Here is a 15,818-nt window from a genome sequence, read left to right as displayed (position 1 = left end):
CTGCAGAAATGGTCTCTGCTGTAAAAGTTGTAATCTTGTAATCTGTGGGGCAGAGGTTGGACTTAGAATTGAGCAGAAGCAGCTGCACAGACCTGGCCTCGGAGACCGCCTCCGACTGCTAAGGAGGAGTTTGGCCAAAGCTTGTCCAGATTTTTATTAAAATCTCCCCCACAGACAGGCCTGGATGAGTCATCTAAGAACCTTTTGTTGACCTAGATAGAATAATTGGAGCGAAAGCACCCCCCAGATTATCTGGAGGAGAGTTGGCATGCTTTTTACGAGAATTATACCCTGTATTTCAGCGTTAATTTAATTTCCGGTGACTGACTGTAAATAGAAATGGGAGCAAAGCAACAGAATATATGTTAAAAGGAAGAGAGTCTTCAGAGGCCTCTTACTAACCCAGGGGTCTGAGATGGGGATGGATGGGGCTGGGGAATGCTGGGAGTTGAAGTCCAGAGGTCTTAATGTTGCCAAGTTAGAGACCCCTGTTCTAACCCCCTGCATGGTGTAGGAAATTAAGTGCAATGAACATTCACAGGCGGTTGTCCTGCCCGAAGGCCTCAATACAGAAATTTTTTCTCCCCATCTGGGCGACGCAGTGGCTCAGTCATTAGGACACAGGGCTTATCAGCTGGAGAGCCGGCAGCCCAGGTTCGAGACCCAAGCGCCACGCGACAGGGTGAACTTCCGCTACTTGCTCCGACTCCTGCCAGCCTAGCAGTTCGAAAGCAAGCGAATGCGAGTAGATAAATAGGTACCACTTCAGTGGGAATGTTAGTGTTTGGGGATTAACCCTAGCAGAGTATTGCAGCAGTAGTCAAGCCAGGAAGGGCCCCAGAGTATACACACACTGAACACAAACACTGTTTGTAGTTTAAATAGTTTTTAATCCATTTAGAGTTCAAAGCATTGTCATTCAGTCCATTAAGTCATTCACAGTATTTCCATCCAGTAAGACTCACTAGTATAGTCCAAGTTAAGAGTCTTACAATATCTTTATCAGCCGATAAAGATATCTTCTCCTCCTCCGGTGCCTCTCTCCAGAGGAACAATCGCTGGATATTCAGCAAGACGCTCAAACAGTAGAACAGTAGAATTACGCAGTAAATCAGCAAACAGTAGCAGACAGGATTCACAGTTAGTCACAGTAAGACACAGTTAGTCGCAGTAACACACAGTAAGCTTTCCAGCTTCTAATGCTTCCTTATATTGTAACTTCTAACCGCACCCTTAATCGGCTAATTGCCTGCTGCATTGTGCTTAAAGTGATAAGCACTTAAACCATGATATCTAAGTTTTATATATTTATTCACCCAAACCATATTTGGTATCAATGTTATACCTAACAGGGAAGGTAACAGTGCTCCATGACTCCATGCTGACCACATGACTGCGGAAATGTCTTTGGACAGTGCTGGCTCAACAGCCTTGAAACAGAGATGAGCAGCGCCCCCTAAGGTCGGCGACGGCTAGTGGAGTAAAAATCCGCAGGGACTCCTTTTCTTCTACTTTTATCTCTTACTCTTAAGCAGTTCCTTTGACAATCCCCAATTACTGTTAAAAATTGTTATCCTAATATTCAGCTGAAATTTAGCATCCTGTAACTCAACCCCTTTTTCGTTTAGTTACAGCTTTTTGAGGTGGCAACGAATGAGTTTTTACCATGTGTGGGTGACAGCTCTTAATCCGTGTAAACAATTTATGTAGAGATTTTCTGTCCCTCAGATCATGGTTGCCCCAAAGGTGCTTTTTTCAGGAGGCAACTGGACTTTCTTGGTTTGTTTTTTTTGGAAGATGTTTCACTTCTCATCCAAGAAGCTTCTTCAGCTGTATCCTATCAGAACCGAAGAAGCTTCTTGGACTACCTGTATTGAGGCTGTGTAGAGCAGTACCACACACCTGCTCCATTGGCAGGATCAAAGAGGAGAACCCATAAAGGTCTTTGGAAGAGCTGGCTTTGTTTCATTTCTGAGGTTATGACCACTAGGCTGAGCTGTCCTGCAATGCAGGGTGCCAGGGCCTCTGATCCTTTCTGCTGAGAAAGGCAAATCCTGAACCTTCGGGCTTCCTCTCTATTCCCTTGGCAACGCTCTCTTGATTTCCTGCCAAACAGGTGAGCAAACAGAAGAAAAAGACGGGCATGATGCTTCCACGCGTGGTCCTGACACCGCTGAAAGTAAATGGGGCCCACATGGAACCCTCCTCCGGTAAGTGGAAGTTCCTCTTCCCCCTTGAACTACACACCCATGTGGCCCCTCCAGCCCCAGCCTCCGTTCGCTCACAAATGTTCCCAGTTGCTGCTATTACTGACTTGATTTTAGCCCAAAAGCAACCTTAGGAGTGTTAAGATGGGTGGACTTCAATTCCCAGAATTCCCTAGTCAGCACAGCTATTCTGGCTGGGGAATTCTGGGAATTGAAGTCCAGCAAACTTTACATTCCTGAAGTTAAAAATGATCTGCAAGGTATAAATTGCGGCCCATCTATGTTTATCATCTCTCTAAGTCTGTCTGTCTGTCTATCTCTTTCTATCCATCCATCATATATCATCCGTCCATCCTTCTATCTATCTATCTATCTATCTATCTATCTATCTATCTATCTATCTATCTATCTATCATTCTATCATCTTTCTGTCCATCCATCATATATCCATGCATCCATCCATCCATCTCTAGCATCTCTCTGTCTGTCTTTCTATCTGTCTATCATCTATATTTTTCTATTCATCCATCCATTATATCATATCCACCCATCCATCTATCTATCTATCTTTCTGTCCATCCATCATATATCATATCCATGCATTCGTCTATCTATCTCTAGCATCTGTCTGTCTGTCTATCATCTATATTTTTCTATTCATCCATCCATTATTGATATATATCATCTATCTATCTATCTATCTATCTATCTATCTATCTATCTATCTATCTATCATCTCTTTCTGTCTATGCGTCCATCTATCTCTAGCGTCTGTCTGTCTTTCTGTATCTAATCTATCTATCATCTATCTATCTATCTATCTATCTATCTATCTATCTATCTATCTATCTATCATCTATATTTTTCTATTCATCCACCCATTATATCATATCTGCCATCCATCCATCCATCCATCCATCTCTCTCTTTCTACCCACCCATTATATCACATCAGTCATTCATCCATTTTGGCTACTCCTTTTAATCCAATGCCTTTTAATGCAGCACATCGTCCCCTACCTAACAATCGACACAATGGCCATTCATTCCAGGCTCAATCACGGTTGTAAGTTGAGGCGGCTACCCCGTGTTGCCACCCCGATTCATTCCCTGCCCTCCCTTCCGTAACAGATAACGTGGGCAGAGTCGAGGGGGGCCCCAAACCTCCTGCTGAAGTTTGCCCTCTCCTGCTGTGACTGCGTTATCAGGATGCTCCGCTCGGATGAGCCCCGGGTGGCCGTGGGCTGCAGCTGATGCGCTCGCTCTTTTTCAGGGTTTGCAGGGAAACCGGTTGGGGACGAGAGCAGCAGCAGCAGCAGCAGCAGGTCTTCCGTGTTGCCCGGCGCGCTCTGCAACAGGACAGACGTGGCGAGGGAAGCCCCCCATCTGCTCCGGGGAGTCCGCAAACCCTCAGGCGGTAGGTGGACTCCGGGGTCTCCTCTCCACAGGAGGAACTTTAGCAGTTTTGGACCTGGCTGACTTTAAGAGGCCTGTTCTGACCCAGCTCCTCAAACACGACAAGCCCTCTTGGCGCAAACTCAAAGATTCCTTTATTAGGAGTGCCGGGAGCGCCGGCCAAAAGTTCCCCTCTCACCGCCGTCTGGCCAGGAGATGAATAGTTGTCTGCCGCTCTTGAATCTCGGCTGTGTAAACATTTCTGGTTGTCTGTTGCTTTCTGGGAACTGCAGGACAAATGAAGAGGAACAGGGGGGACGACATAGACTTTGAGACGCCGGGCTCCATTCTGGTGAACACAAACCTGCGGGCGCTGATCAATTCTAGGACCTTCAACGCTCTCCCCCTGCACTTCCAGCAGCAGCTTCTCCTCCTCCTCCCTGAAGTGGACAGGCAGGTAGGGTCTCTATCTCTCCCTCACACTGTCCCCCTCTGCCCCTCCCCCCCTCTCTCTCTGTCCTCTTCCTTTTGCTCCCTCTGTTTCTCTCTCTGTGCCTCTTGTCTCTCTCTCTACCTTTTGCTGTCCCTATTTCTCTGTTTCTCTGTGTCTGTGTTTCTCTTATCTCTCTTCCTCTCTCTGTGCCTCTCTCTCTCTCTTTCTCTTGTCTCTCTCTCCTCTCCCTTTCGCGCTGTTTCTCTCTCTCCTCCCCCTTTTGCTCCCTGTTTCTCTCTCTTCCTCTCTCTGTTTCTCTTTCTCTCTCTGTGTACCTCTTGTCTCTCTGTCTCTCTCTGCCTTTTGCTCTCCCTATTTCTCTCTCTGTTTCTCTCTGTGTCTGTCTTTCTCTTATCTCTCTTCCTCTCTCTGTGCCTCTCTCTCTCTCTTTCTCTTGTCTCTCTCTCCTCTCCCTTTCGCTCTCTTTCTCTTGTCTCTCTCTCCTCCCCCTTTTGCTCCCTGTTTCTCTCTCTTCCTCTCTCTGTTTCTCTTTCTGTCTCTCTCTGTGTACCTCTTGTCTCTCTGTCTCTCTCTGCCTTTTGCTCTCCCTATTTCTCTCTCTGTTTCTCTCTGTCTGTTTCTTTCTCTGTGTGTCTCTGTTTCTCTTGTTTCTCTCTCTCTCTCTTTTGCTCTCTGTGTTTCTCTCTCTGTCTCCCCACTTTTGGAACGGAGTCGATAAAGGCACGTTCTCTTTCTCCCGTCTAGCCTGGGACAGACGGACTGCTGCGCCTGAGTGGAAGTGCCCTCAATAACGAGTTTTTTGCTCATGCCGCCCAGAGCTGGCGGGAGAGGCTGGCAGACGGTAAGTACTGGTTCTGGGATGAGGAGGAAGGGGAGGGGGCAAGCCCATCCTTGGAGCAAGCGTTGACCTAGAACAGGGGTGGGAAACTATGACCCCTTTATGGCAGACTTCAGCTCCCAGAATTGCTGAGCCAGCATAGCCGGGATACCACAACTGAGTCAGTTGCCAAGCGTCCGAATTTGAGGATGCTGCAATGGTCGTAAGTTTGGAAAATTGTCTTTAGTCACTTTTATCCAGTGCCGTTGTAACTTTGAACGATCACTAAGTGAGCTGTTGTAAGTCAAGGGACTACCTCTAATGTTTGAAAGTGACTTCCCAGAAAAAGTAGTGGAAGCTTGGGACCAACTTCCAGCAGAATAAGTGAATCTCTAACTGAGTTTAAACATGGTTGGGATATGTCTGACATCTGGGAGACAAAGAAAGAAACACATTAAAAAAAGAAAGAAAAGAAAACAGAAGCTCAAAGGGCAGACAGGATGCACCCCTGGGTCTCTTTCTGCTGTCATTTTTCAATCAATCAGTCAGTCAATAGAGCTGGAAGGGACCTTGGAGGTCTTCTAGTCCAACCCCCTGCTCAAGCAGGAGACCCTATGCCATTTCAGACAAATGGCTGTCCAGTCTCTTCTTAAAAACCTCCAGTGTTGTAGCACCCGCAACTGTTCCACTGTTTAATTGTCCTCCCTGCTAGGAAGTTTCTCCTGAATTCCAGGTTGCTTCTCTCCTTGATCAGTTTCCACCCGTTGCTCCTTGTCCTGCCTTCAAGTCCTTTTAAAATGACCCCTTCCTCTTCTTCTTTGTGGCAGCCCCTCAAATACTGGAACACTGCTATGACTTCATCCCTAATCCTTCTTTCCTCCAGGCAGGCCGTACCCAATTCTTGCCACCCCAATTCTTGCCACCGTTCTTCATCTGTCTTATCCTCCAGGCCTTAAATCATCCTAGTTGCTCGTTTCTGTGTGTTTCTTTTCTAGTGTTTTTACGAAGCCAAATAAACTCTGATTCTTTTTTTTTTTTCCCTTCCAGGGGAGTTTACTCACGAGATGCAGGTCCGCATCAGGCAGGAAATGGAGAAGGAAAAGAAAACAGAAATCTGGAAAGAGCAGTTTTTCGAAGACTATTACGGGCAGAAGTAAGTGGAAAGTGTTGGAAACATGGCTGAGCCAGTATATCAATGGAATGAATGCAACACAGGTCTTTGTGGCAGCAGGTTCTGTTTCCCCATAGCTGTTGCCTGGATAAAGCCCCACAGGTTCTTCCTTCCCTAGGCCCACAAAGAGGTCCTTGACACCTTCCCTGCCTGTCATGAGGGGGGGGGTGCTGAGTGAGAACTCCTAGAAAGGAAGGCCCACTGAGCCTCTGCGACTTTTCTCCCAGGAAAGCTTAGCGTGTTCTGACCTGGGCTTCCCAAAATCACAAAGCCGACTCCTCGTCTCGACAAAACCCCTTTTATTTAGGCTAATGTGAATTCCCCTCATTCGCATCCATCAAAGTCACGGTAAACAAGCCTTCAAGAGTGATTTACAACTACAGACCTTGGAGAGTTGCCAGGCTGATAGCTTCCAAACACAAGGCTGTAGCAGAAAATACTTGGCTAGGAGTCAGGAACAAATCTTCACCCTAATTAAATCAACTAATTGTCTCCTGCAAACCCCACTCCCCTTTCGCTCCTCTTTTATTCCCCCCGGGAGGGGCCATTCACCATTTATTCACCTGTGGCTTTACTCCCCAGTCGGCCCTTGTTCCTTAGCTGTTCCCTTCTCCTGGCAGCTCTGTGCATGCGTACACTGGGAACAGGCTCCAGCTGTTCTTCTGCCCCACTGATCTCCGACTCCGAAGGCAGCTGATAACTGTCAGGCGGCCCTGGCCCCATCTCTGCCTCCGACAACTCATCGGAGCCTTCCCCAGACTCCAGGACTGGCCCATGTTCCTCCCCAACCTCCTCACTAGCTCCACTGGCTGCTGGAGGGCCACAACATAATGAGGGTCCCTGGCCAGACTTCTTCTGTTTAGCCCAGGGGTCTCCAAAAGTGGCCCCTTTAAGACTTGTGGACTTCAACTCCCAGCATCACTGTCTGGTGAATTCTGGGAGCTGAAGTTCCACAAGTCTTAAAAGCTACCACGGTTGGACACCCTTGGCTAAAGCAAAGGGCAGTCAAGGTTTTTCTGGCAGACAATCCTCAGACATAATTTGAGGGCAGCAGCAATGCAGTGGTGTGATTTTCAAAAACAGACTCGATGCGAGAACACCAAAAAGTGTGTCCTTTATTCTTTTGTCTTGAATGATTTAATGCACTTTTTTTTTTTTAAATCGGGGCATCCTGATCTACCCAATTATGGGAGGGGGCATATGGCTCCATCCCCAAGTAGCCCAGGTTTTGAATCCCAGAAAAATGGCATGGCTAGCTGACGAGAGCTAAATACCTTGGAATAGATCTATAATAGTCTGCCCTTTATGTCTTTGTCGGTAAAACATAAATTCAGTTGAATGCACTCTTTCTCAAACCTGGCCACTTTTAAGATGGGTGGATTTCAACTCCCAGAATTCCCTAGCCAGCATCGCTTCAATTCTGAGAGCTGAAGTCTGCAAGTCTTAAAGCTCCCGTAGTTGGACACCCTGGGCTAAAGAGGTCAAGTGGACTGCCTCCCTTAGGAGCGAGTAGCTCACGGGCCCTGACAGTGTGCCAGTTGTAAATATATACAGAAGATGGGTGTGCAAGACCGTTGGTGGGAAATTGTGGGGGTTGAAGTCCTCAACTTGTCAGGGTTCCAACTCCCCAACTCCAAACCAATAAACTCTACCCCCCTCCCCTTGCAGGCTGGGCTTGACCACAGAAGAGAAGAATTTGGCCCCCAGTGAGGCAGAGAAGAGGACCACAGCCGCCTCCCCAGAAGGCCCAGCCAGGGCGCCCTGCACTCCCACACCCCACCAGCCGGACGGCCACTTCAAGAGGCGCTCCCTCCGCTGCCGGAACCGCCGGAACCGGCATAAGTTGCACGAAGCGGAGCCTTCCTCCCTTGCCAAAGAGGCATCCTCCTCCTCATCTGCGGAGGCCACACCTGTCGGGGAGAGAGAGGCCAATCCTGCCACGGAGTGCCAAGCCAGCCGGGCATCTCCCTCAGCCGAGATGTCCCTGGAGGTGACGAAGGTCTTGAGCAAGGTGGATGAGGCCGTGGCGGCAGCGGCGGCGGCGGCGGCAACCCCGGACCGAATTCCCAGCCTGCCTCTGGGGCCGCAGGAGCAGCCGAAGAGGAAGTGCTTCGAGCAGCCGGCCTCTCCCTCTTTCCCCGAAAAGAAGCCCCGGCTTGAGGATCGTCAGTCCTTTCGTAACACAATTGAAAGTGTTCACCCAGAAAAGCCACAGCCCACCAAAGAGGAGCCTAAAGTCCCTCCCATCCGGGTAGGAGGGGGTCCGGGAGCTGCTTTCCGGCTGGGTGGGTGGACGGGCGGGTGGGTGGGAGCGTTTCTCGGCTTCCCTGCCGCCTTCTTCGCCTGAGGCCTCGGGCTCAAGCAGCAGTGGGCTGACTTGGCGGCCGCTCCCCAAGCATGCCTTCAGCCTCGGGCCCCACTGTGGGTTTCCCCCTGGGTCAGGAGGAAGGGCGGGTGGGCACCCTTGGGGGCGCCTGGCTCCTCTTGCGTGAACGATCTCAGGTGGAGTCAAGGAAGGGGGGTGGGGTCTTAACAGGAGTGCCAGGGGGGAGTTTGATCTAGTGGTGAAAGCAGCGCTTTCTAGGAACCGGGAGGCTGGTGAGTTCTAGTCCTGCCTTAGGTGCAAAAGGCGGCTGGGTGACTTTGGGCCAATCCCCACAAGACGGTGAGTTCTAGTTCTGTCTCAGCTGGGTGACTTTGAACCAATTACCAGGAGAGATGGCAAATTCTAGTCCCGCCTTAGGCATGAATGCCAGGTGGGTGGACCAATCTCCAAGAGACGGCGAGTTCTAGTTCCGTCTTAGCCCTGAAAGCCGGCTCACCTGACTTTGAGCCAATCGCTAGGAGACTGGGAATTCTAGCCTTGCCTTAGGCAGAAGAGCCAGCTGGGTGACTTTGAGTCAATCATTGTCTCTCAGTCCAACCCATCTCTCAGCGTTCTTGTAGGGAAACTAGCAGGAAGGCACCTCAGGTATGTTCCCCCACTTTGACTTATTTATAAAAATAATAAAGGCGGGATGCCAATTAAATAAATGAACTGGATTAATTCTCCATCTTTTTTCCTCCTCCTGGGAATGGACCCCCCCCCCCCAATACTGTTGCACGAAGCATAACGTAGCGGGAGGGTACTGTCGGTCTGGCTTTGCCCTTCAGCGCTAAACCTAGGAAGGAAGATCCCTGTCTCCGAGCCTTTCCCCCCCCCCCCAGGGGACTCTGGGAGTTGTAGTTCTGCAAAGGGAGGCCTTTCCCAGCCTACATTTCCCAGTGTCCCTTGAGGAGGGAGCCTCGGTCATTATGTTTCTGCTTCCCAACAGTCCTAGGGAGGGAGGGTTGCTTCTAAAAATTAAATATTTACAAATGATTTTAGTTGAGTTTAGTTTATTGTCATTGGACCTTGTACAACAAAATTAAACACCTTCAGTGAACATTATTATAACTATAAAAATAGAACAAAAACACACATCCTTCGCATTCTATACAATTGAATTGAAAACCCCCTGATATTGCATTAATATTGCACTACACAGTAGAATTCAGTATAGTTACTGCCCTGGGATAGAAGCTGTTTCTCAGCCTATTTGTCCTTGTTTTTTATTATCCTGTATCGTCTGCCAGATGTTAATAGTTCAAATAAAAACCTTTCAGGTTATATATCATATCTATCCTATCTATATCTATCTAATTGCCCTGTTTTCCTAAAAATACGACCTACGCTGAAAGTAAGTCCTAGCTTGGTTTTTACATGTGCGCTCAATATAAGCCCTACCCCCAAAATAAGCCCAAATTAAGATCCTGCCCACGCCAGAGGGAACAGGTAAAAATTAAGCCAGGGAGGGGGGTGGAGCTGCCCGATGATTTACCTTTGGTAGTTGTAGCCAGGCGTCGCACACCCTGACAACCTGCCTTGCTGGCCCATTTCTGCAGCCGGCAAGACTGGCAAGACTTTCCTGAAGGCCTCTGGAACTGATGATAAAGCTCTGGATCGATCCAGAGTTCTGTTATCGCCTGCAGAGGCCTTCAGGAAAGCCTTGCCGGCCGCAGAAAAAGCTGAAGGCCTCTGACAGTGAAAAGGAGGCCGGGGGCTATGCACGCAAGAGAGGTTAGTGGATGACATCCCCCGAAAATAAGACCTGGTGCCTGTTTTTGGGTGGCAAAAAAAAAGAAGACGGGTCTTATTTTCGGGGAAACGCGGTGTGTGTGTGTGTGTGATATAATTGTGTGTGTGTGATGTGTGTATGGTATAAATTAGCATGGAGGCCTCAAGGACGTCCTCTTAATGACCTTGTTCTTCTTGGTTCTCTCCAGATTCAACTTTCCCGAATCAAACCCCCCTGGGTGGTTAAAGGTCAGCCAGCCTACCAGATATGTCCTCGGATTATCCCCAATCCAGAACCCATCAGGCCGGACCGAAGGGGGAGCCCAACCTCTGCTGACTCTGAGGCCTGTCCTTTGCAAGACCGAGTCCAGCGAGCGGCTTCTGCTCCTGCCTCCACCATTGGAGGTGGGGGTGGGCCGGGAGGAGGCGGCGGAAGGAGCCCAGACGAAGGCGGTGGTGGTGGTCGCGGCGGCAGCAGCAGCGGCAACATCAACAACAGCCGGGTCCGGCAATCCAGGGGCCACCGCGCCAAGCACTGGCGTCGCAAGAGAACTCGTGGGAAGCGCTGGTCAGATTTACAGCGAGCACAGCTATTGCCGCCTTCCCACCTAGCTGGGAAGAGTGCCGGCTGGCAGGAGCCTGAAGCGAGCTTGCCTTCTCAGGCCAGAGAGCCTGCCGGCAAAGCGGAGCTCGAGCAGGGTGGACAGGCCGCGAGTCTTCCTTCCCAGGAAGCTGCTGCCCAGCTGGAGGAGTCGTCGGAAGGCGGCAGCGTCCCAGATCGCAGAGCGGCGGAAGGGCCGGTCGGTTGCCCTGGTCACCTTTTGGATGATCCCAGGCCTCCACCTTCTCCCGATGCTCCTCTGGAGGGCCGTAATCAGAAGGAGAGAAGGGAATCTCCTGTGGGGAGCCAGCCGAGCAATGGCTGGCTAGGAGGAGACTCCAAAAGCAGCCTCTTCGGAGCCACAAGCGGGAAGGAGGGCTGTGACTTGTCTTCTGAGAGCAACACAGGAGTTGGCTCACAGGGATTGGCTTCTCCTGCTTGGGAGGGCCTTCCAGAGGACCCCAGTCTTATTGGGATGGACCTTCCACCATACCAAACTCAGAGGGCCACACCAGGGCCCGGAAGAGGGGCCCTAAGTAGCCCAGAGGAAGCCTCCCAGTCGACAACAGGCCTGCTCCCTCCTTGCCGCGATATGACCATCCACGAGAGCCCAGCAGCGGCATCCTCAGGCATGGAGGTAGAGACCGACCGAGAGCGGGCAACGGCAGGGCTGAGCGCCAGCCCCGGCAATGACGAGGAAGCCCAGAGTCCACTGAGTGAGACCACAGAGACGGCCTCCGATTTGGACGCTGAGCTCACCGATGAGAACTTGGAGATCAACGGGGATTGTCGCCAGGCTGAAGAGAGGGAAGATGGGTCGGACCAGAGGCGCTCGGAGGGACGCAGAGAGGTCATCTCAGAAAGCAGGGAAGGTTTGCCTTCGGATGTCAGGGTTGTCGACTTACACTGCAGGACAAGGTTGCTGGTGCCTATCCTCGCCTCGGGCAAGTCAGTTCTCCCTGTTGATGTCGCAGTCCAGGAGAGGTCCTGCTCGGGCGTCCCCCAGCCTGTGTCCACTGAAGCAAGCGAGCCCCACGAGGGACGAGTAATCACCCAGGGCCTGCCTCCCAAAAGCATTTTGCCGGCCTCTTCTGAGGCGGCCGCAGCCTCTTCTCGGGACAAACGTCCGGCAGAGATTCGCCCTTTCCCCGAAGCGGTTAAGGGTGGTGACCACCTCGTGCAGGATGTCTCTTACAGGGAGGGGACAGGCCTGAGTGACCCGGCCAGGAAGGCCACGCGTGCACCCCAACCTTTGTGGGACTCTGCCGAAAGGGCCTGCCTGCCTCTGGAGAAGAGTCCCAATTTAGGATCCCTGGATCAAGCCGTCAATCAATCCCTGAAAACAGATCTCTCAAATCTGGGAAAGAATCCGATCTCTCCCTGTTCGCATCCAGATAAATTGGATCCTTCCCGGGCAATTTCTACTGCCAGCATCGGGAAGCTGGACGAGAAGCTCAAGATGGCCCCGGGGCCCAAGCTCCCTCTGCGCACGACTTCTCTGGGGCCGGAGCAGCCGAGCAACGGCCCCGCAGAGAAACCCCCCGCGGCTCTGGGCAGGAAGGTCTTCGGCTCGGGCGTCTCTGGCGGGGCTTCAGCCAAGGCCCAGAAGCCCCAAGGCTCGGAGCCCTTCCCCATGTGGGCCATGCTGTCCCACAGCAAAGTGGTCTCTCCCCCGCCCAAGGCTGTTGCCCTGGGAGCCTGCTTGCCTCCTGCGAGGGAGGACTGGCCATCCAAGAGGAACGCTGGGTCAGCAGAGAACAAGAAGGTCCTGGCCTCCGTCCAGAGAAAGAGGGAGCAGCAGAAAGAGGCCCCTCCCCAGTTGATGGAGCCTTGGCAGAGCCTCCCCCTGGTGAGGGACCTGGCTTTTTTCAAGCTGCCGAAGGAGCCGGGGAAGGGGGCCACGCAGCCCCTGGAGCCTTCCTCCCTCCCTTCCCAGCTCAACATCAAGCAGGCGATTTACGGGAAGCTCTCCAAGCTGCAGCTGAATTCCTCCCACCTGAATTACGCCTCTTCAGCAGGCAGACCCTTTTTCCCCAGCAACCTGGAAGGCAGCACCGGCCCCTTCGGCCCCAAAGCCAACTTGACGGCGTCTTCCCGGGCAGGCTGTCTTTCTCCGCCCAGGTGTTCGCCGAGACGGGCAAAGGCATGGAAGAGCTCTCCCTCAAGTGCTCCTGCAGCCTCAAAGCCATGATCATGTGCCAGGGCTGCGGGGCCTTTTGCCACGACGACTGTATCGGGCCCTCCAAGCTTTGCGTGCTGTGCCTTGTGGTCAGATGACACTCACGGCCCCGGGAAGGAAAAGCTGTATATTGACAGGTTCAGAGGAGGTAGAGGAGGAGGACGCCGACCAGGAACGACCGTATATGCAAAAGATTCTGGTCCTAACGAAGCCAATATGGACGCTGTTATGTCTTGGGTTACCCTGCTGGGGGTGGCAAGTCAGTCATGGAGACAGGCTGGTTTCAGAGGGTGGATTGGAGACCTCCTGTCGAGGAACTCTGGTTTGGAGATCCGGCCCGTTGGCGCTCGGACCGTTCTTGTGCCGTGAGCCCCATCCCGGTGACGTGGGTACGAGGGAAGAGCTGACCTCTCCCTCCCCCCCTCCTATTCAAAGGCCAAGGGAAAGAGGCCCGAGCTGAATCTGTCTTCCATTTTGTCTCCCTGCCACCTCCCTCCCTCCCCCCAAGCGCTGGGCTCGGGTCGAACCGGAGACGCAAGGCGGTGGGTTTCGGAGAAGAGGAGGCCGAAACGCGTCTCCCCCTCCCTGTGTCTGGGAAGACTGTTCACTTTTGAAGCAGTGCCATCTTTTTTTTTGTTTGTTTGTTTCATTTTTTTTAAAAAAAAAACCCATACGTATATAAATATAAATCTATAATATAATTTCTTTTCCAATTTTTTTGTTCTTGGGTGTATAAAAAGAAAAAAAACAGTGGAAATGTTTGGCTCCTCTCTGTACCTTCTATGCATCATGTCGTCTTCTTCATCATCGTCCGTTGTACTCAGTACTCGGCCAGACTTTTGTAAAATGGATGTTCTGTACATAAAAAGCTCTTCTTCTTCTTTTTTTTTTAAAAAAATCCTTTTTGGGGATTTTTTTTTTGGGGGGTTCTTTTTCTCCTCCCTCCTCATCCCAGGCTTATCCACAGTATTGCATTGTAGAGTAGTGTCGGTGACGAATCGCGCTCCACCGGACAGCGGTGGCCGTTGCTGTGTCCTGCCTGGCCGAGCAGAAGTGAAGCGGGGAGCCCAACGGCCGGCCTGGGCCAGCCCTTCCTGTTGAAACACGCCCCCTCCCAGAGGCAGGGCCCCACTCTTCCCTCCCCCGTGGGGAAGGGCCCGACGGTCTCCGCCAAAGGCCCCCCGTCATTTCCCTCCTTTCACCTACCTACCTACCTCTTCCGCTCTGGACCACTCCCTCTTCTTGGCTTTCACCGAAGACTTCCTGCTCAAGAGTGACAGGAGCAGCCTCAAAATCTGGGTTTTAGGGGGCCCCTCCCAGTGGTGGGGTGTCCGGACAGGTGGGTTCCCTCCCCAAATGAGAGAGAACCCTGAGCAGGGAAGGGCAAGTTAAGGGTGGGAGCCCAAAAGGCGAATCCGCAGATGGTCTGAACCCGCTTACCAAAGAAGGGGCTTCCACAAGGCTGCCCCCTCTACTGACCCCCCCCACTCCCCTCCCCCCACCTCCATCCTCCCGAGAAAGTCATGGCTGTGTACAGATGGAGCCTGGGCTGATGGGGGAGGGGCAGGTCTCGGTCCACCCCGATGTTATATGTCCCTTGTGGTATGGAGAAAATTGAAAATAAAAATAAAATAAAATAAAAAACATTTGGAACAGCTCAAACCTTGCAAGGCTCCTTTGCCAGCGGCATCTCTTTGTGTGTGTGTGTGTGTGTGTGTGTGTTGTGGACAAAAGAGGGGGACAAACAATGCAACCAAACAGTGGAGAGAGACACCCTTACAAGCCCACCAACGGGTGTGATTCAGCCGGTGTAACAATGTTCTGACTCCACCCTGTTACCAGCAAGAAAATCTCAAAAGCTCAAACCTTCACAGCTTTAATCTACAAATAAACTTCCTTGCAGATAAAAGATGGCTTGTAGCCAGTTAGTCCAACCAGAAAAGCCTTGACAGAACTCTTCAGATAATCCAGCCTCTCTACACACACAATGCTGAGTCCTTAGAACGTTTTTGCTTTCTGCAAAGGCAAAAACCTTTTGAAACCAGGCTTATATTCCCTGGAGGGAGGGGCCATTACGTTGCATCCTGACTCCCGAGTCGCCTGTGCTGCTCCAGCTGTTCTCTTCTACGAATCTTCCTGTGCTCACGCACACTTGGCACAGGCTCCTCGGGAACCTCCTCATCGCTGCTGCCAGCCCCCACAATCCCTGAAGGCAGCAATTCACTCCCTGATGGTCCCGACCCCTCATCCGAGTCCTTGCGCTCCTCAGCCGTCTGCACCTGCTGCTGTCTGACCACAACCAACAACCGGTTTGGCGGTGGTGAGTTTCAAAGTAGTTTTACCACCGGTTCGGTGGGCGTGGTTTGGCTGCACTTTGCGCATGCACCAAATGCGCGCTTTGCACATGTCCAGAGGCTTTTCCGACTCACCTGCAATCCTGCCCTCCTCTCCCTCTCACTTCAGCAGCTGCTGCGCTGCACTCCGCCATGCTGCGCTTCAAAAGCAAGGAATGCGAGACCCGGCGGACAGGTGGGGGGGCCCAACAGCAGCTCCTCAGAATTGGTTTGGTCTCCGCTGATCCCCGGAGCTACCGGTATGCTGGAACCGGTAGAAGAGCACCGCCGCAGTTCGGTGAATGCGCAAGCCTGGAGGGTTTTGCTACTAACCTGCAATCCTGGGCTCTCCCTGCGTGTTAAAAACAGCTGCTGCGCCCCACAAAGCATCTGAGTTTGAAAACCAGGACATGAAAAGATCGGAATAGGAACCCGGGAGGGAGGAGAGCCGGGCCCAGCAGCCGATCGTTGGAGCAAACCGGTTCGCTCGCAGATGATCCTTGGAGCTACCCATTTGGCCGAACCAAGCCGAACCGTAGAAATACCACCCCTGCAACCCACCCACT

At 51.7% G+C, this 15,818-nt stretch overlaps 1 protein-coding gene across 1 annotated transcript in view; it reads left to right on the top strand.

Moving 5' to 3' along the window:
- The window catches only part of ASXL1 (ASXL transcriptional regulator 1), a 36,572-nt gene extending 21,993 nt beyond the window's left edge, over positions 1-14,579 (top strand). Inside the window, 8 exon segments of the mRNA XM_087962323.1 lie at positions 2,117-2,210; positions 3,480-3,623; positions 3,895-4,058; positions 4,800-4,896; positions 5,920-6,025; positions 7,712-8,294; positions 10,349-12,838; positions 12,841-14,579. Coding sequence (XP_087818449.1) covers positions 2,117-2,210; positions 3,480-3,623; positions 3,895-4,058; positions 4,800-4,896; positions 5,920-6,025; positions 7,712-8,294; positions 10,349-12,838; positions 12,841-13,017 — 3,855 coding nt within the window. The 3' untranslated portion in view covers positions 13,018-14,579.
- Positions 14,580-15,818: the final 1,239 nt, after the last annotated feature.

Source organism: Notechis scutatus, chromosome 3 (assembly GCF_049901735.1).
Source record: "Notechis scutatus isolate UNSWTSFEM ecotype Mainland chromosome 3, rNotScu1.2, whole genome shotgun sequence".
Taxonomy (NCBI): domain Eukaryota; kingdom Metazoa; phylum Chordata; class Lepidosauria; order Squamata; family Elapidae; genus Notechis; species Notechis scutatus.
Note: the sequence above shows the minus strand (reverse complement) of the source record. Positions and strands in the feature narration are given on the sequence as shown.